The following is a 19,038-nucleotide window of genomic DNA, read 5'->3' on the forward strand; positions in this document are numbered from 1 at the left end:
CTCCTCGCTCAGCCAGTCTGTGGTCCCCTCGCCCTCCTGGGTCCCCGATCTGGGCTGCTCCTCCTCCTCTTCCGGCTGCAGCTCCTCAATGGAGGTGTCCAGGAAAGCCACGTGGGGTGAACTCTCCTGGGGCCCCAGGATGCTCCATAGCTCCCTGTAGAAGGGGCACGTGGCTGGTCCTGCCCCAGAGCGTCTGGCCTGGTCCCTGGCCCAGGCATATCCCTGGCGTAGTTCTTTCACTTTGGAGTGTACCTGCTTCGCGGTACGCTCTGGGTGGCCCCTTGTGTGGAGGTCCATTGCCAGGCAGCTGAAGGCTGTGGCATTGCACCACTTTACGCCCACGTGGCGCAGTATCTCCTCGTCCTGCCAGAGGCCAAGGAGGTCCTGAAGCTCCCGCTCCGTCCAGGAGGGAGCTCTTTTTTTTTTCTCCCTCCAGGAGCCCGGGGAGCCTTGCAGGAGCTCGGGAGGCAGGGGGGGCTGTGGGGCTCGCAGGGGGGCGCCTGCTGACCATGCGGGTGCTGGAGCGTGGGGCTGGAGCACGTGTGCAGGCTGCTTCTCACACACTCTCAGCTTCCTGCCAGGGGTTTCCTGCATACGTGCAGCTTTAAAGCAGCCAAACTCAGGGACCATAGAGCCCTGCTGCTGCTGGCTGGAGCGGCCCGTGCTCCAGCTGATCGGCACCATGGCGGAACTGTATTTCGAAAGAGCAGACTGTGGAGCGTCTACATGTGTACTCTTCCAATTTATTATTTCAAAAGGGAGCGATCTTCCTGATACGGGATCGGGGTTCGGATTTCGAAGTCCGCACCCCGTTCTTTCGATTTTCTTTCAAAAGACGAGTTTACACATGTGGACACTCCTCCCACTCTTTTGAAAAAGGGTCATTTATTTCGAAGTTTTTTGCACGTGTAGACACAGCTCTTTTCAAAGAAGCTCTTTTGAAATTAGAATATGCAAACAAGGTGTTGAATATGCAAATTTGTAACTCATTTGCATTTTCAATTTGCCTCATTTGCATACCTCTTTTGAAAGAGGAATGCAAGTGTAGACACACCCTCGGTGTGGTATTTTCCCAAGCTTACGCCAATTGACTTTTCTGCCTCTTTCATTAAATGTTTCTTTTCTACATTCGGACTCTGCGCTTGTGAGTGGGGAAGCATTGCCTCTCCAAGGCGCCCGGGGTGTGTAAATATCCCAGGCTACTGGGTGGGATCTTGAGCCGGTTCTGTGTGAGATGGATGAAAAGGAACCCCTAAATGTTGAACCTGGCCCTGGTTGCTGCCAACTCCTTCCAGCAGAAGGGTTACATTAAAAATTCCTTTAGGTTCCAGGAAAGTGTTCTTAGTAACAGAGGCAATGAAGGTACAATGGGGCAGGATCCTTACCTAGTGACTCCATTCAACTCAGTTATGGCAATTTATACCTGCTCGAAAAGTGCATCTTATTTTTTAATGATATTTTCTCTCTGGCATTTCTTAAACAAACAAACAAACAAACAAACCTATGAGATTAGCATAAATTATTTTATTTTAAAATGCTGCTCAAGTAATCCAGATGTCAAGTCACCATACCCCTGCCCCTCGCCTCCCCTGTGGCCTCAAAAAAAGCAAACCTTCAGTCAGCATTTTTTATACCTACATAAGGAGTTGTTTCTCTGTATACTGCAGAAATATTTTTTGCATCCTAGAATTTGTGATTCAGGAGCAGATAATTTAGGGGATAAGTGAAGAAAGAGAATAATGGAATTTTAAAATGTCAAAAACTTACTGATGATGATGTTGTGCCCTGGAACCTAAGGTAAAAAGCGTGCATATGGCAAAACTGGCACTTTCAATGGTGCAGCTGGCAAGAGCAAATCCAAACCATTCAACGATCTCTCCAAAAAAGTTGGCTCCAGTTACATATTCAAACAACCCTCCTAAAAGACACAACATACTATTATCACTCTGTGCAAAGAAAGTTACAACGGTACTCATAACAGTAATGGGTCCATCAGGAACGTCTGGTTAGGTTTCCTTTATAATCTGATGATGAGAAAATTCTTTCTTTGCTGGGTTTATTATGCATAATCTCAGAGGGGTAGCTATGTTTGTCTGTAGCTTCACAAACAATAAGCAATCCTGTAGCATCTTACAGACTGACAAATTTACGTATGAGTGGGTAAGACCCACTTCAGATTTGGAGCAGATTTAAGGATCCAGGGTTTATAAAGTGTGTGGAGGAGCAGAAGAAAAAAAAAGGGGGCGGGGGGAGTCAGCAGTCAGTAATAGAGCCAGTGGAAGAAGTAAATTAAGTGGGATGGGTGCCATTCCTGCAAATATCAAAAGTTGGGAAATTGTCTTTGTAATGCGTAAGCGAATTGAGATCTCTGTTAAGCCCAGGTTAAATTAGTCAAAATTGTATATGAATTCGTTTCAGCTGTCTCCCTCTGTAATCTTGTGGTAAAGTCCTTTTGCAGGAGAATGGCTACTTTCAAATCATTTACTGAATGTCCAGGGAGGGTAAAGTGTTCCCCTATAGGTTTATGTGTATTCCAGTTGCTGGTGTTGGATTTATGTCCAACTCATCCTTTGGCACAGAGGCTCTCCAGTTTGTCTAATGTACAGGGCAGAGAGGAATTGCTGGCACATGATGGCATATACCTCATTAGTGGATGTGCAGATGTATGAGCCCCGATGGTGTGGCTAAACACTAATCCAGGAACCTATCCCTGAAACAAACCCCTTTGCCATTTCCATCCATGTATCTGTACTAGAGACACCATCACTGAATCCAGCCACATCAGCCATAAATGTGTTAGTCTTGAAGGTGCTACAGGACTGCTTGCTTACTATGATTGAGTTTCCTGAGGGGTAGCAGTTATGAAATCTCAATTTTATTAAATTATTGAAGCACAGATAAAATATGTTAAGTGGTTTCAGGAAGTACTTTTGTGCTTACATATCCACTATTTTACACTGAAAAAGGATGATTGTTCATTCATACATAAGTTTTTATTTATATGAAAAAATACTAAAATGTAAGAATTGTTTATTTGTGTGTGTGCTGGAAGGGCCCAGTCTTGCTTCCTTAGTGAGACTACACCCTTTCTGGCCTAGTTTTTACCCCATCTAAAGTAAACAAGCATATCTACATTCATAATGGTGCAACATTGTCACATAGCTGGACTTTTATACTGGGTCTGGAAACCATTTATATGCCTAGTGTGGTTATTGATCCCAAATATTGTGCCATGTGAGGTGTCAAACGAAAGCTGATGATGCTCTGAATCTATGTATGCTACTTGTCTGTCTGTAACATGTGTATGTAAAGTTATAGATGTCTAGCTCTGCAGCTGTGTGAGAAATGTTTCAGTGCTGAGGTTCACAGAGGGAGGTGGTGCTCCACCCCAGTCAGGACAATAGACTGAGCAAAGGCCCAGACAGCCATCACTCATTTTGTGAGTGTGGTGTTTTCCCACTGGGACTGCGATGAATGGAAACTCAGCACAGAGACCCACCAGGTCAGGTGGTAAGCCAAGACCTATGGAGAAGAATGGAATTTTCCCTCCGCATATGAAAAACTATAAGATGGGCCCTGAGAGGTACTTTTTTGTTGCTCTTCAGTCCTCATGAGTTAAGCATGTCGGAACTGGGGGTCCATCCCTCAGAGGGATGATGTGGACTTCGCTGTGTCCATCCTGGATCTTTTCTCTTGTGGTCTCCCAGGGTCCATGTCCCAGCATGATGACCCCAGCAGGCTGGATCTACAATGCTCCCATGACTGAATCTATATAGCCAGAAATGAACATTCAGAGGCTTTCAAGAATCAGCAAATAACATCGCTGGCCCGTATTAGTGGCTATGACTGACACATGTAAAGTACTGCTTTAACAATTCTTCTCTCTAACCTTGTTCTTTCTTTTTTATTACTAAACCTTTAGGTATTAGATCTAAATAATTGCTGAGTGTGTTGCTTCAGGAAAGATCCAAGTATATATTAACCGGGGGCTGGGGCTGGGCCCTTTCGGGTCAGAAAGCATCTGTGTGGTGTTTGCTGAAACAGGCTTAATAGCCTCTCGCCTTAAGTTGGGGGTTGTTGATCCGGGCTGGTATAGCAGCTGAGAAGTCTGTAGGTTTGCTTGTGAGGCTTCTGGCTGGCCAGTGTGGCTGGCAGAGGTGCTTTGGTGGCTGGTTGGATTTGTCTTAGTAAGAAGGAAATTCCAGCCTGGGGCTATAAGGCTACATCTACACGTGCCCCAAACTTCGAAATGGCCACGCAAATGGCCATTTCGAAGTTTACTAATGAAGCGCTAAAATGAATATTCAGCGCTTCATTAGCATGCGGGCGGCCACAGCGCTTCGAAATTGATGCGGCTTGCCACCACGCGTTTCGTCCAGACGGGGCTCCTTTTCGAAAGGACCCCGCCTACTTCGAAGTCCCCTTAGTCCCATGAGCTCATAGGAATAAGGGGACTTCGAAGTAGCTGGAGTCCTTTCGAAAAGGAGCCCTGTCTGGACGAGATGCGCGGTGGCAAGCCGCGTCAATTTCGAAGCGCCGCAGCCGCCCGCATGCTAATGAAGCGCTGAATATTCATTTCAGCGCTTCATTAGTAAACTTCAAAATGGCCATTTGCGTGGCCATTTCGAAGTTTGGGGCATGTGTAGACACGGCCTAAGTGACCAAGATTTTAAGCAAAGGTACCCTCGATTGATTTCTCTAGCTGTGCGCAGAAACCCCATCCAAACAAACATATAATAGTTTTCCGGATACAGAGATGTGAAAGTATGCATCCGGATTCAGCAACAGAATAATAAGCCCTGCTGAGACCATGCAAAGACTGATATTTTTTTGCAGATTTGTTCAGGCCTTGCAAGTCTATGATGGGCCTCACTCCCGTCTTTTGATTTTGGGATTAGTTTCTTTTGAACAGAGCAAGGGGCAAGGCAGGTGGGGCCTACATTGGACACAATAACAGTGCCACTACAGGGGCACCACTCCAACCCAACGGCTATTGGCTAGGGGAAATATTTTCTGGCAACTGAGCACATGCCAGCATGCGCACCTACACTGGAATTCACATGAACAATCACTCAAAGGAGAAGAATTTTTCCCCAGCTGACAGTGACTTTTACATAAGGGGGACTTAAAGTGTACTGCCCCATTAAGGGCCAAGATGTCTGGGGCCAGCCAGCCTGTTTAATCATCAGACCCAGCAGGAAAGAAATCAGGTGGTCCCTGGGCTAAAGATGGAACCACAGAAGGGTGTTTGATTTCTGTGATTAGTTTTCAAGCATGAGAGGGGCTTCTGCATCCTAGCAGCTTGTTCCAATCTATAATAAAAAAAAATAGTGAAGTGTGTATGGGTTGCTGTACAAATTAGCTTTATTCATATTCTTATTCAGATTACCTTTAGTCATATGCAGATTTCATTCTTTCATGCATGCCCATGTTACTACAGGTTGAGCCTCTCTAATCTGGAACTCTCTCATCTGACAAGTTATAATCTGGCATGATTTTAGTTAGCCAGATGACCACCTGTCATGGGTGTGGCTAAGTTTCCCACGGTCCATATAGTTTGTTTACAGACCCCAGTCCTGGCTCTCAGTATTCTGTGATGTTTTTTAGCCGTAATTCACCCCTAATGTCTTTTAAGAGCCCAGTACAAATGTTGGTAATGAGGCTGGATAATACTGACTTTGTGTTAGTTTGGCAAATTGTCTCGTTCAGCACTGGTCAGCTCCTGAGAGTGCCAGACCAGAGTGGTTCAATCTATAGAAGCTATGCCTGAAAACTTGACACAAAGCCTACAAGAATTCCTGAGTAGATGCCTGCAAAGCAGTGGCTTCATCTGATCACAGAACCCCACAAGTTTTGAAATACATGAGAGACAGAATTTATTAGAAATAGGAAATGTGATAATTTTGTTTACAAATGCTTGCATAGAATGACAAGCCTTAATGGATAGTGTCATGCTTTTTTTTCAAAGGATCATTTAATCAGACTAATAAAAATTCTTAATTTCTATTACCTAGTGGAGAACCTTAATCAAACTCTCCACAATTTTACTCTTATCAATATTTAATGTTGGGCATTTTACCCAGTTAAACCACATAATTTAGAGGCTTAAAGTTTTGTTGAAAAAAATCACTAGGAAAGAGGAACAAAAGAATCGCAGAATAGTTAATTTTATTGTTTTAACTGTGACAACTAATGAAGCAGAGAAGATATAAAAGAATCCCAAATTTTATTTCAAAGCTGTGTGAGCCCATTTCTATAGTTTATTGGTAATTATAAGTGAAATAAATTGAAGGGTTTCAGCACCCATATTCATTTAGAGGAGCACTGACTTGGACAGTTCCATTGTGTTCAATTAGAGTACTTAGATGAGCAACAGCTAATCAATTTAAGGAAGAGAAAAATATAGGGAAAATTTTTAAAACTGTTTTCTTTACATATGAAAACTGACACATGCCAAAAAAGTACAGGAGATACGTAAATGCTGTGCTTGACATCTGACAAAAATTCTTTCATCACATTTGGTTTAAAGTTGTTGATTTTAATTGGATAAATACCTTTGTAAAAACAGCCTCCTATCTTTGCATCAATTAACCTCTTATTTTGCAAATCCTTCATGTAGCAATGGTTGTAGGCTTGCTGTGACTCAGTCTTGTGTGGGTGCTATTATTCACAACTGTCAACATTAATTTTGAGATTGCATGCTAAAGTAAGAAGAATGATTGCCAAAGGAAAGAATGCAAAGGGAGGGTTGTAAAATTCAGTGGTAAAGTTTGTTAATACTCAGCAGAGTGAATAAATACAAAATGGAGGACTCTGAGAAAGCAGTATAGAAGTTGAGTGAGTATCTCAAAAAACTGCAGAGCAACAAGTATTAACTTGTCTCATGTCAGGACTATAAAAACAGCCTTTTGCTCTTGGGCAATTATATAGATAGGTGAGGTGTTTGCTAGTTTTTCTTTGTTCTGGGTAATGAAAAAAATCTATCAATCTCTTGTTTCAGAAAACACACTTGAAAATCCCCTTGGGCTTCCATTCTGATACATGCTGTGTCCTTTAAATCCAATGGTCTTCCCATTCTGGTACATGCTATGTCCTTTCAATAAAGCAGAACCAAGTTTTGAAACATTCCTCTGCAATTTTAAATTCCTTAACTTTTTACTTACCTCGTGGTATTTTGTAGTCCGTTTCCCCTGGTTTTCTCAGATTTCTGAGAATGTGATCGGAATAGATATTAATTGCCATGCCACCCAGCCACATTGCAAAACCTAAAGAAAAATAGTCAACATAATAATATTAAAATACGGGACTGAAAACACCTATGCTACCAGAACAAACTACAGTTTACACAAATAATCCTAAAACATAAGCCGAAATGTATCTCTGTATGAACCTGTAATTCCATCAAGCAAGTTTAGTGACTAAAACTATGGTTCCAATCATACAAAGAATCAGTTGTAGGAATGACTGGTAGCTATGAAGAGAACAACAATGCTTTATTCTTACCACTACCTCTTATTTAAGTTATACCTTTAATATGCATGTATGTTCTGAAATGCATAATGATAAACTTAACTACTCAAACAAACACTTAAAAAGTTAAAAAAATTAATCCACTATGATCATTTTCAAGAAGACACACTTTTACCATCTCTGTTTCAATATATGTGTTCTTGAATCTTCCACAGCAGATTCGTCCTTCTAGTTGTTACACAGAAGTAAGTACTGTGGATCTTCATGCAGGCCCAGCAACACAGAAACGTACATCCATAAGGCCACTAATGTGGGAAATACATGTGCACTTTTAGTTTTGTGCATGCAAGTAGCTCCATTGTCTAATGTTCCTGCCACAAGTTGTCTGAGCATCTTCTACAGATACAGCTTGTAGACATTCCCGTTCTTCCCAGATTTTCTTGACTTCTATGAGCCTTTTCATATGATTGCACTTAAGCACGTCCAGATTTGCAGAATCAGGGCCTAACAGGAACACCTGATTCTAAAAATTCTGCTACAGAGATTGAGTGCTGAGACTTGGATGGCAACCTTTTAGTAAACTGTAAAGGCTCTCTGAGCAGACCTTTCTAAACGGAGAGAGATGACCCGTTTGATACACAACAAGAAGTCTTGTGGCACCTTATAGACTAACAGATATTTTGGAGCATAAGCTTTTGTGGGCAAAGACCTGCTTCATCAGATGCATGTTGACTGACATTAATTTTTTAATTTTAATTCTTTGTTAATACAGACCCATTTCAGACCGTCCTTTTTTTTTTTTTTTCGCTCAGGACCAACGTCAGGTTGATAGATATACAATTGGTCAGACAGCACACCAGAAGGAGGAATCAAAACTCAGGAGGTGTAAATATGGAGAGAAAAATAGAGATTAAATGACAGACATTCACTGTGTTAACAACAAAAAGTCTAGACCACTGGATCTCCATGTTTGACATCTATAATTTTTATGTTAAATTTTTATAAAGACTTATAAGAATCAATTTTACTTATGGGTCTCGTAAAACAGCATGCTTCTCTTCAACTCACCTACAATGAAACAAGGACCTTTCAGCCAATCAGAAGGATATTCTGCAAAATGACTTAAACTCCGGCCTTGCAAATATCCATTGTAGACACAGAATATGAATGCTAGCACAAAAATTAAGAACGGTGTTGGCTTTCCTCCATGAATCAAGAAAGGAAAGATGAGTGCCCTGGAAGAAATAGGAAAATAAATGTTTTAAATTACTTCACCATTCTTGAAATATATCACACTAGGCAGGGAATGCGTATAAGGGTCCACATCTGCAATCCTTGTGCTTGCAAAATGGAGTTTTGCTTATTAACCTCAATGAACAAAGTGATAAACTATGGGCAGAACAATAAATGTGAATATTCCCATTTACCATAGCTTTTTTCTTCCAGAATGCAGCAGAATGGTGTTTCGGCACCTTTTTCCTGGGGCAGCCCCCATTTTGGAAGGCAGCCAGGCTGCGCTCCCTATTCATCACATGTGGTGGCAAATGGGGTCATGGGGGGTGTTACAGGGGGTGAAGAAATGTGGCTCATTAGAGCTGCAAATGTGGAGCACCCCTCCCCCTCGCTCTGTACATTTGCAGCTCCAGCTGGGAGATGCATGGCTTCTCTAGTTCCTGCGTGGCTTCTGCAGCTCCACCCAGGAGCCCCGCAGCTCCTGCTGCCTGTGGCCCGGAGCAGATATAAAGGTCTGGTGTGGTGCTTGCATGGCTCTTGTGGCCCAGCACACCTCTAATTAAAGTGGCCCCACAGTGCCAGGTCAGTACCTTGCTGGAATTCACTTGGGGGGAAGGCTGGGGGTATCTGGCTCTGGGGAAGCAGGAGGGCATTCAGTTGGGCAGGCTGGGGGTGCCTGGTTCTGGGGGAGGGCATTGATTTAGAGCTGGGAGGGGGGCTGAGGGTGCCTGGTTCTGGGGTAGGACATTGATTTAGAGCTGGGAGGGGGGCTGGGGGTGCCCATCTCCGGGGGAGGGGAAGGGCGTTCAACTTAGCGGAGGGGGCTGGGGCCTGGGGGCAGCTCTGCCTTGCTGGGAGTTGGTTAAGCCACCAGTGGGGAGAGGGGGTTAAACCACCCAAGGGAGGACTGGGCCTTGGGGCAGCAGGGCCAGTTCAGGGCTTGAGTTCTACCACCTTTTTTTCTAGGAAAAAAACCACTGCCATTTACTATGTTTGGACTGCAGGAACTGGTCCCAAGAGGCAAGCTTAATCTTTGCCAAACAACTTTATTTTAGTAGGGTTGTTACTAAATATAACAAATTTACTATAAATAAATGCTAATATGCAATGTATCTTAGTTTTTTCTTCCATGAAGTACCTTGGGTTGCTCCTTACTTGGAAAAGGTCTACGTGTATCTAGCCTCGAATGTAGCACATACTTTGAGCCTTATTTTGTCCAGAGATTTCATATTGGTGCTACCAAGCATTGATTTTTAAAGCAAACATTACCCCATAATTCCAGTGTAAAACCTACTGAAATTAAGGACAGGAGAAAGCAAACTGAAGAAGGCTACTACCTTAACCTTAAGGGGCCCCAATAGATTCTCTCTGGAAATCTGAGTCAGCAGATTCATCTTTCAATTGCCTATGTTGTTTTTATGAAAAGACTGACAAAGTACTAAGTATTCAACCTCTGAAAAATCAGATCTCCTTGAAGTCTTTAACTATGCCTCAAAAATAATGTACACCAAATTATCATTCATTATAAGAGTGACTGCTTGGCTTCAACTGCTAGCAGGTTTTATAGGAATTAAGGATTAGGCAAGTTTCCAACTGGCATACCACCTGAGAAAATGTGGAAAATTGCTCAGATAACATTTGGGAAATAAACATAAAATATCACGTGATGTTTTAATGATGTGTCATGTTGAGACAGCCATCTTCTGATCACAGAAATGTTAGTTTTATTATTCAAGTGAGTTAATTATAGTGTTTACATATGATTCAAATTAAAACACCATGTAAAAGCTGAATGTGCTTGGAAACTGTTGCAGTTATTCAGTTGTAACAAATTTCTGAAGTGACCACTGAAGTACCTCCTTCCTACTTCTAAACAACGTAACAATGCTCATGACAGTCTCATGCATCTGAAGAAGCGGGTCTTTGCCCATGAAAGCTCATGCTCCAAAATATCTTAGTCTATAAGGTGCCACACGACTTCTTGTTGTTCATGACAATCTTATCTACCCCAACAGCCCCAGTGTTGCTAACACTAGTGCAGCTGCATTTTGACATTCCCGTGAGATTTCTTCCACTTGGTTCCCCAAGAACTCAGTTCAAATGTACTCTTGTCACTCAGATTCCTTTATCTGACATGCATCAAAGATATTCTAAATTGATCAGACTTAAGCATATGGGCTGGGTATAAGGTGTGGTTCACATCCAAAGTTACACAGCAGACCTCTTTCTTTATATATATTTACACATTATTTTGCTTTTACTATACACTGTATCATGTTTTAGGATTTGTTTGATTTCCTTGTAGAAACCAGTGCCGGTACAGCATGCATTATCCAAGAATGTACTCTTTACCTCATTTTACAATTCAGGCTTATCTTATACATTATCTTTTCCATTGTACATAGTCCCTGGACATTTTCTTGTCATTAGAGGAGGTTTTGGAGCAAACTGTTAACAACAGTAATAAGTCACCAGGACCAGATGACATTCACCCAACAGTCCTGAAAGAACTCAAATGTGAAATGGCAGGTCTACTGTTTGTAACCTAGCCTTTAAATCATTTTCTGTACCAAACAATGATTTTTATGTTCCTACCATAACTAGCGCATTCTGTTTCCATCTGCTGGTTCATTTAATTCACTTAACTTATTACCCAAGAAATAAAGTCTTGTCCAGTAGAGTTACTCATGTCCAAGCAAGCTTACACTGCATTGTGAAACTTTGGCAAATTCCTTAGCAATGACCAGTTTGAGTGTGGGGTTATATAAAGTGATAAAGGGGAGAAAAATATGCCTGAGACCCATCTGCAGTAGTTTCCACTACTGCCAGTATGAGCCATGAATCACAAGTCTGCTGTTTTCGTAATGTAGGTAAATCAAAATGGTATGGGCTCTGCCTGTTTTTTAATCACAGAAACATTGACACACTTAGGATATGTCTACATGGCAGAGCTATTTTGGAATACCTCAAATCCCAAAACAGTTACTCTGGGTCTTTGAAACTTGCCAGCTATTTGAAATATTTTTCCAAAATAACAGGCACACTGTTTCAGCATTCCTGTACTTCTTGTTGTATGAGGAGTAGGGGATGCTTCAAAACAGACCATTATTTTGACATTTGGCACTGTTTAGACAGCACCAAATGCTGAAATAGCCTAATTTTGAAATAAGATATGCAATTTGGTTAGTGCAAATGGCGTATCTCATTTTGAGTTTTGGAGGCCTTGTAGACACAGCCTTATTGACTGCATAGCTATTTCCAAAGATAATGGAAGTTTGCAGTTGGAGTAGCTGAATAAAGTTTATTGGCAACTCTGAGCCAGCATGTTATGAAATGCCATTCCAGAAACTGAATGTCTTATGGGATAGTGCTCACTACCACAAACACAGAGTTCCTTGATATAGACTCAGAATAACAGAACTGGAAGGAACTTCGAAAGATCAGCAAGTCTAGTCTCCCATGGTCTTGGCAGTTCCAAGACAAGCAATGACAGGTGTTCAATTATTCTCTTAAAAATGTCCAGTGATGGAGATTCCACAACCTCCCTAAAGAAGAAGAGGATATGCCCTAGTTTTTGCTGTAAAATATGGTAGTTTGAATCAGGAAAACTGGGATTTCATTCAGTAAGATGTTTATCCATTTGCAAACAAAGTGTATTTGGCCCAAATACTTTTGCAGAAAAAGAGTGACAATGGGTAGCATTAGCCTAGACTTTTTTGGGTTAGGGTTACCGACCCACCAAAGCTATACACAAATGAGAACTGCAAAAAAGCTCCCTACTGAGAAGACAGTCCATCCCTTGACTAATGGATACTAAGAATCTGAATGTCTTAAACATGACAGCCATACATCTCATCTAAAGACCACCAGATGGGAAGTTTAGTTCCTATATATAAAGTCCAACTGTATTTATGTGGCTCTAATTAAGATAATCCTTTATTGTTCTGTACAATGTGAAACGTAATGGAAGACTTTACAGAGGTATGAAAAATTTGCCTTTTTTTTTTTCTGAACTGCACAAGCTGAAAGCAAGCCAATATGCAACCTTATAACTTTTAGGCATCGCCTTCAATTGCACCTGTGCAACCACCACCCATGACAGTGATTCATCTGTTTACCAGAGAAAAATATCACATGAATTTTCAGTTTGATAACAGATTTTTTTCAAGCTCTTCATAATTATAAGGACTAACCTTAAAAATTAAAAACGGTCATTGTCTCCCATGATTCTCAGGGGAAATGAGCAAACAGGAAACAACAAGAGTCACTTTGGAGATCCAGTAAATTAGGGGTGCTGATGAAATCATGGGTGGTTTAAAACAGCTACAAAATAGGGAATCAGGAAATGTATGTGCTTGTTGGGTGAGAATTAAGATAGCACCATGATGGTAAAGATGCTGTGTGTACTCTGCTCTAGAGTTTAAACCCTGATCTTCATGCAAACCATTCAATTACATCAATATAAGATCCACAATGGATTCAGGATAGTGATACCCCAGTCTTCGGAAAAAATTAAAAATGAATTTGTCTCTTCCCACAGAATGAGCTAATCTTAGCAAAGTTTCACAACATAGTGATAAAAATGTGTACCTTATCTATACTAGTGGTTTTCCACTGAGGTTATCACCTTGTTTCCATAATGGTGAACTGTTGAATAAGATCACTTTAAAAACAAAAAGTGGCAGATTAGTAGAAGGAATTGTGTGGCAGATTAGTAGAAGGAAACAATAACCACTGTAATCTGTACTGGTGACATCACTGTGCAATAGCACGTAAATGTTGAACTCTGAGCAATGGACTTAAATTTATTAAAGCTAGCCAGAACTCAGACTTTAACTTGAGAGATTATTAGGAAGTCCCAAATTGGCATATGTTAGGACAAAATGTCTTGCCAAACCAGATTTTTAAAATAACTGTAAAAAATAGAGGTATTCCTCAAACAAACCATAAAATTGAGATTCTTGTCACTTTCATGGCTATCTGCTACAAACTATCCAGGTTTCAGTGAACCTTTAATCAATTCTACCACAGACTCAGTGAAACATTTTGTTCCAGACAATCTGCTAAGCTTTATCATAACATTTTCCAACCAACTCTAATATTAACACAACAGAGGGCCCTGACCATGCAATCTGTTCTACGTACAAACTTTGCTCTGACAAAACAAGGTAGTTACCTGCAATATCCTGCATGAGACTTATTGAGAAAAAGCAATGCAGATGAACATGTGTTGATGACTGAGTGAATCAACTGGTTAGTAACTTAAAACAGGGATGAGCAAACTTTTTATGTCAGATCCCACTTTTCATCCCTGCAATTAGCAGCCTCGAACCCACAACCCATCTAATGTAATCCAAACCTACAGAAATTTCATGTATGTTCATATGAACAAACAAACCACCTTTTGACATTTATAATAAGTTTGCAGAATGTAAAAATTTGTGTGTGAGTGTGACTTTACACCTTTAAAAACTAACATTTCAACATTTTTAATTAGATGGATGAGTGAGACCCACCAGCCGATCACACTGCACACCCTCTTATTACATTTCATTCCCCCATTTTATACACCCGACTTACATAATTTGCAAGCCATCATTCTTCAAGACTCTCTAAGCCTGTTAGTATAAGTGTGATTTGACAAGTAAATTCCCAAGCTGTTTGCTGAGTTGGCTGTTGCTTAACTAATTAAAATAAGCTATAAGAATTAGCTAACTAAATTTAGAATCTATCACTCAAGTATAAAATACAGAAAGCTGCAGTAAGAGAAATCTAGGCATTGCCAGTTGCCACTGTCATTTTCTTATTTTATATTACACAATACACACTTCTTACTTGGAAGCATTGTGACCAAAGACCATAGTCTTTAATGCCATAGATTTAATGTCATAAATCTATACCTTATTTTACTACAGCAGAACTCAGCTTTTCCAAGGAAACTCCATTCTATACTTGTTTACTTAAAAAAAAACACAAACAAAACACAGACATGTCAGTGAATTCAGAAGAAAGGTAATCGTGATGCTAGCATGTTTCGTAACAGCAGTTAAAGTGTTCTTTGTTTGGTAAAAGAATTTCACTACAACATACATCATGTTCTTCCCAGCCATGATTAACATTATCACTGAGTGTCTCTGTACAGTCCAATGAAATAACTGCTCCTGCAACAGAGGCAGGCTTACATTCTGATCTTCGACTTCTGTTTCTCACCTTCTCTTTTCAGCACCACTTAAATGTTTTTCATCATTATTTTCTTTGACATTTGGACCTGTCTGTTCACTCTTCTAGATTTTTTTCCCACTCTGCTCCTTATCTGAACCTGCAGTACATGCACATGCACAAAATGCCGCCTAACAGGTTTGTGGATCAGAAGTGTTTTTATGTCTGTTTTATGCCCATTAACTCTTTGTCTAAGAGAGTTTGAAGTCTGTCCAATATACAAAGCATCTGGGTACTCCTGATCCACAAACCTGTTAGCTGGCATTTTAATGGAATGGGCCATTCTGTTAATGACGTAAGAGTTTGCGTGTTACTGAAGAGGAAGTTTCACGACACTCTTCAAAGAGAGGCTGCTGAACTGTCTTTTATATTTAAATTCGACACATTAACATGTGCTTTGAACCGAGATTGGAGTTTTCTGGGTCACTATAGGGGCTCATTTGCATACTTGACTTAATCTAATTCTTGGCTTCCCCACCTCTTCTGCCCCTCTACTCTCTGATTTGCTCACTTGATCTTTTTTTTTTCTGATTTGTCCACCTTGATTATTGTTTTTGGTTCTCTGTGCCTTAAATATTGAGTCTATTCTGGTACGGTTATGGTCTGAAGAAATGGGTCTGTCCCATGAAAGCTCACCAAATAAATTATTTTGTTTAAAATGCTACTTGACTGCTTTTTTGTTTTGATAGTATATACACTAGCATGGCTTTCTCTCTGTTACTAAAATCTAAAGGTTTATTTATAAAAAGAAGGCAAAAGGTGAAAGTTAAAACTGGTTAGAGGAACCAAACATGTAAAACTGTAGTGTTCTTGGTTCAGGTTTATAATAGTGACCAAAAAAAAACAACAAAAAAAAAACCCATCCTGCTGACTTAAGTCAATCTCTGATTACTTCCAATTCACTGACGGACTTCAGTCCCTTTGTTAGAATGCTCCCACTGGTATAAATCCGTAGTCCACATGTTCGAACAGGAGAGAAGCTGGAACAGGAATGAGATGAGATAAAGATGCCTCCAGGTCTTTCTATAGCTTCTGCCGTGGGAAGGTGTAACTGCTGACAGGTAGAACTGAAGCTGGGACCTTTGAGGCTTAATGAAGTGGCTTTCAACCCGTTTGCCACAGCACACTGGTGTTCTAGGTGAGCTGTCCAAGAGTGTTGTGAAATTTTGTTCATTTCCCCTTAACACAGTTCTTTGCAGAACCCCTGCAAGTGGAAATGTTGACCCCACAGGAGCCCATTCATGCTGGGAGGCAGCTGAAATGTTGCTTCCCAGCTTGAACAGGCTAGCAGGGAGCCACACAGGTGAGGCAGGAGGAGATCCCACTGTCAAAAGGGAAAAGAGCTCTTCCCTTAAGAACCCTTGCTGGGGGGGGAGGGGGAACAGGGGAGCAGTTGGGAGTGCCCAAGCCTGAGCCTGAGCCTGAGCCTGAGCCTGAGCCTGACCCCCACTCTTCCCCCTAGATAGCACTCAGGGAAAGATCTGTTCCCCTCTGATAGTGAGATCTGCTCCCCCATTGCCTGTGCGTTGGCAGCTGCTGCCTGTGACTGAGCTGTGGAAGCTTTGCTCCACCAGCCAGCACCCTTTTAACAGGGGCCTCCCTGTTAACACGGGGCTCCCATCCACCCCCGGTGACAGCATTCAGGGGAAGAGCTGGCACAACTCTGTTCCCTTTTGACAGGGGGATTTGCTCCCCCCTCACCTGTGCAGTGGTGGCTGCCTCTGGCTGGAGCTTCCAAAGTCCCCCTCCAATCATGCTAATGTGAGATAAGCGCATATCTTGAGGCTGAATGTAGTTGAAACAGTGATCTATGTGGTTATATGTTATTCAGGTAAGGACACAAGCATAACCTGAGCCCCACCTTGCACGAACCCAGGTATGCAAGATGGAGAGATAGGGTGATCACTGGTGCATTCCCAGACTACCCCAACAGTCCGGAACTGCTTTGGTCTCCTCAAACCCCAACCCGGCATGCCCCCATCCCCACATGGCCAGCAACACCTAACACACTGTACAGATATGAGATCACACCACAGAGGTGCACAAGACCAACCAGGGAAGAGGACAGGTCTGCACTTGAAGCTCTGGGGCCCAGCAACACAGAGAGACTGCACAGCCCATCTGGCCCCCAAGTCTAAAGCTAGCCTATTTGAACTTTCAAAGAAGAGGAGACCCTGGGAGGGAGTGTCTCCATGTTGGTCTCTTCCAACTCCCCAGCTATGTCTACACTGGAAGCATCTGGTGACAGATTGCCACTACACACAACTTGCTCTGTTGAAGGAGAACTGCCAGACTGCACTGCCCCTTGATGACAGAAAGTAGGATGGCAGCTCTGTAAAGTGGGCTGCCTGACAAGTGTTGATAGTACTCTGTTGACAGAGAGTTAAGCCTCAAATTGTTGAGAACAACAAAAAGTCCTGTTAGATGAAGCAGGTCCACAAAAGCTTATTCTCCAAAATATCTTATTAGGTGAGCTTTCATGGGACAGACCCACTTCTGTCTGAAGAAGTGAGTCTGTCCCACGAAAGCTCACCTAATAAGCTATTTTGCTAGTCTTTAAAGTGCTACTTGACTGCTTTTTGTTTTGATAGTGTATAGACTAGCACGGCTTCCTCTCTGTTACTATCCAAAATATCTGTTAGTCTATAAGGTGCCACAGGACTGCTTGTTGTTCTCGAAGATACAGACTAACACGGCCACATCTCTGAGACTTGTCAGATTTTTGAGGGATAACTCTGTCAAGGCAAAAGCAGAGCTCTGTCGAGACTCCGTTGACAGAATGCCCTTCTGTCCACAGACCTCTCCAGTGTAGCCACAGCCCCGGCGTGGGGACGTGTCATAGCAGCTCCAGCACACCCACCCCAGAGGACTGGGTAGAAGCGGACACAGAAACACGCCCTCTCAGGGGTGCCGCTCCCAGGATACTCAGACGGGGTGAGCCTGCCCCGGACGAGGCGCCGGTACCTGTGCAGGTAATGTCCCATGAAGAGCGCCAGCAGGACCCGGTTGGGCCACTCGGAGACGCGGGCGGCGCCGCTGAAGAGGCTCAGCCCCAGCGGGACTAGCAGCGACGGCAGCTCCTGCAGCGCCCAGGCCAGTCGGACCGCCACGGGGCAGCCGAAGCTGCGCGAGGAGTAGCGCCCATAGGGCAGGGGCAGGTGGGTCCTCACCAGCATGACAACCACACCCAAGCCCACCAGCCCGTAGGACAGGCTCCGCAGCAGGCGCTGCTCCTCCAGCCCCGACAGCCGCGGCCACAGCGCGCAGGCCGACCCCATGCCCAGGCGCGCTCAGTCCCCTCAGCACCACGGAGCGAAGCGCAGTCCGCCGGCAAAGACGCCGTCGAGTGCACCAACCAGCCGCACCACTGCCCTACCGCCCCTGCAGCGTGCGCGCGGGAGGCCGGCGCGGACCGACCAATCGCGAGGAGGAGGCGGGGCTAGCAACCCCGCCCAGCTCCCCGTCGGCAAGGCTGCCACGCGCAGCGGGGATCGCTCGAAGTAGCCGCTGCTTGGGTAAGTATCAAAGGGGTGGCCGTGTTAGTCTGCAGCTTGGAGAGCAGCCAGAAGTCCTGTGGCACCTTATAGACTAGCAGACATTTTGGGGCATAAGCTTCCGTGGGCAAAGACCCGCTTCATCAGATGCATCTCAGATCTTTCCCTGAGCGCCATCCTGAGTGCTTGTGCTCCAAAACGTCTGTCAGTCTATAAGGCGCCACAGGACTTCTTGCTGCTCTCGAAGCTGTTCGGGATGTGTCCGTTAGCAGGCTCTACTGGAGCTTCTCCTCGCCATTGGAGGGCAGGAGTCGCGTGATCGACTTTTGCAAACGATGATTGGGCAACTTGGGCTGTCAATCTTTCTGTTTAGCCAATACAAAAACGAGAGCGATTGGGCATAGTCTCTACCCCCTTTTTCCTTCAGGGAGTGGCGCCCAACTGGCTAAGGCGAGCAGGCCCTAATGAACGCCACCTGGAAAATATACATGAATGACGGGCAAGCGATACGGAGTTGCGCGTCCCCGCCGGGCGGAGCCTGGTTCCTAAAAGCGATGAAGTGTCGCGATGGTGGCTGGCTCAGCGAAGGAGAACAGTAGCACAATTGCGTTTGAGCTGCAGG

At 43.3% G+C, this 19,038-nt stretch overlaps 2 protein-coding genes across 2 annotated transcripts in view; one reads left to right on the forward strand and one right to left on the reverse strand.

Moving 5' to 3' along the window:
• The window catches only part of SRD5A1 (steroid 5 alpha-reductase 1), a 29,968-nt gene extending 11,768 nt beyond the window's left edge, over positions 1–18,200 (reverse strand). The window contains exons 1-4 of the mRNA XM_074985971.1: positions 17,887–18,200; positions 8,539–8,705; positions 7,164–7,265; positions 1,768–1,918 (exon numbers count right to left, since the gene is read on the reverse strand). Coding sequence (XP_074842072.1) covers positions 1,768–1,918; positions 7,164–7,265; positions 8,539–8,705; positions 17,887–18,200 — 734 coding nt within the window. The remainder of the gene's footprint in view (positions 1–1,767; positions 1,919–7,163; positions 7,266–8,538; positions 8,706–17,886) is intronic.
• Positions 18,201–18,384: 184 nt separating this feature from the next.
• NSUN2 (NOP2/Sun RNA methyltransferase 2) overlaps positions 18,385–19,038 on the forward strand; it is a 66,329-nt gene continuing 65,675 nt past the window's right edge. Inside the window, exons 1-2 of the mRNA XM_074987882.1 lie at positions 18,385–18,437; positions 18,844–19,037. Of these exons, the coding sequence (XP_074843983.1) occupies positions 18,984–19,037 (54 nt within the window). The 5' untranslated portion in view covers positions 18,385–18,437; positions 18,844–18,983. The remainder of the gene's footprint in view (positions 18,438–18,843; position 19,038) is intronic.

Source organism: Carettochelys insculpta, chromosome 2, assembly GCF_033958435.1.
Source record: "Carettochelys insculpta isolate YL-2023 chromosome 2, ASM3395843v1, whole genome shotgun sequence".
Classification (NCBI taxonomy): domain Eukaryota; kingdom Metazoa; phylum Chordata; order Testudines; family Carettochelyidae; genus Carettochelys; species Carettochelys insculpta.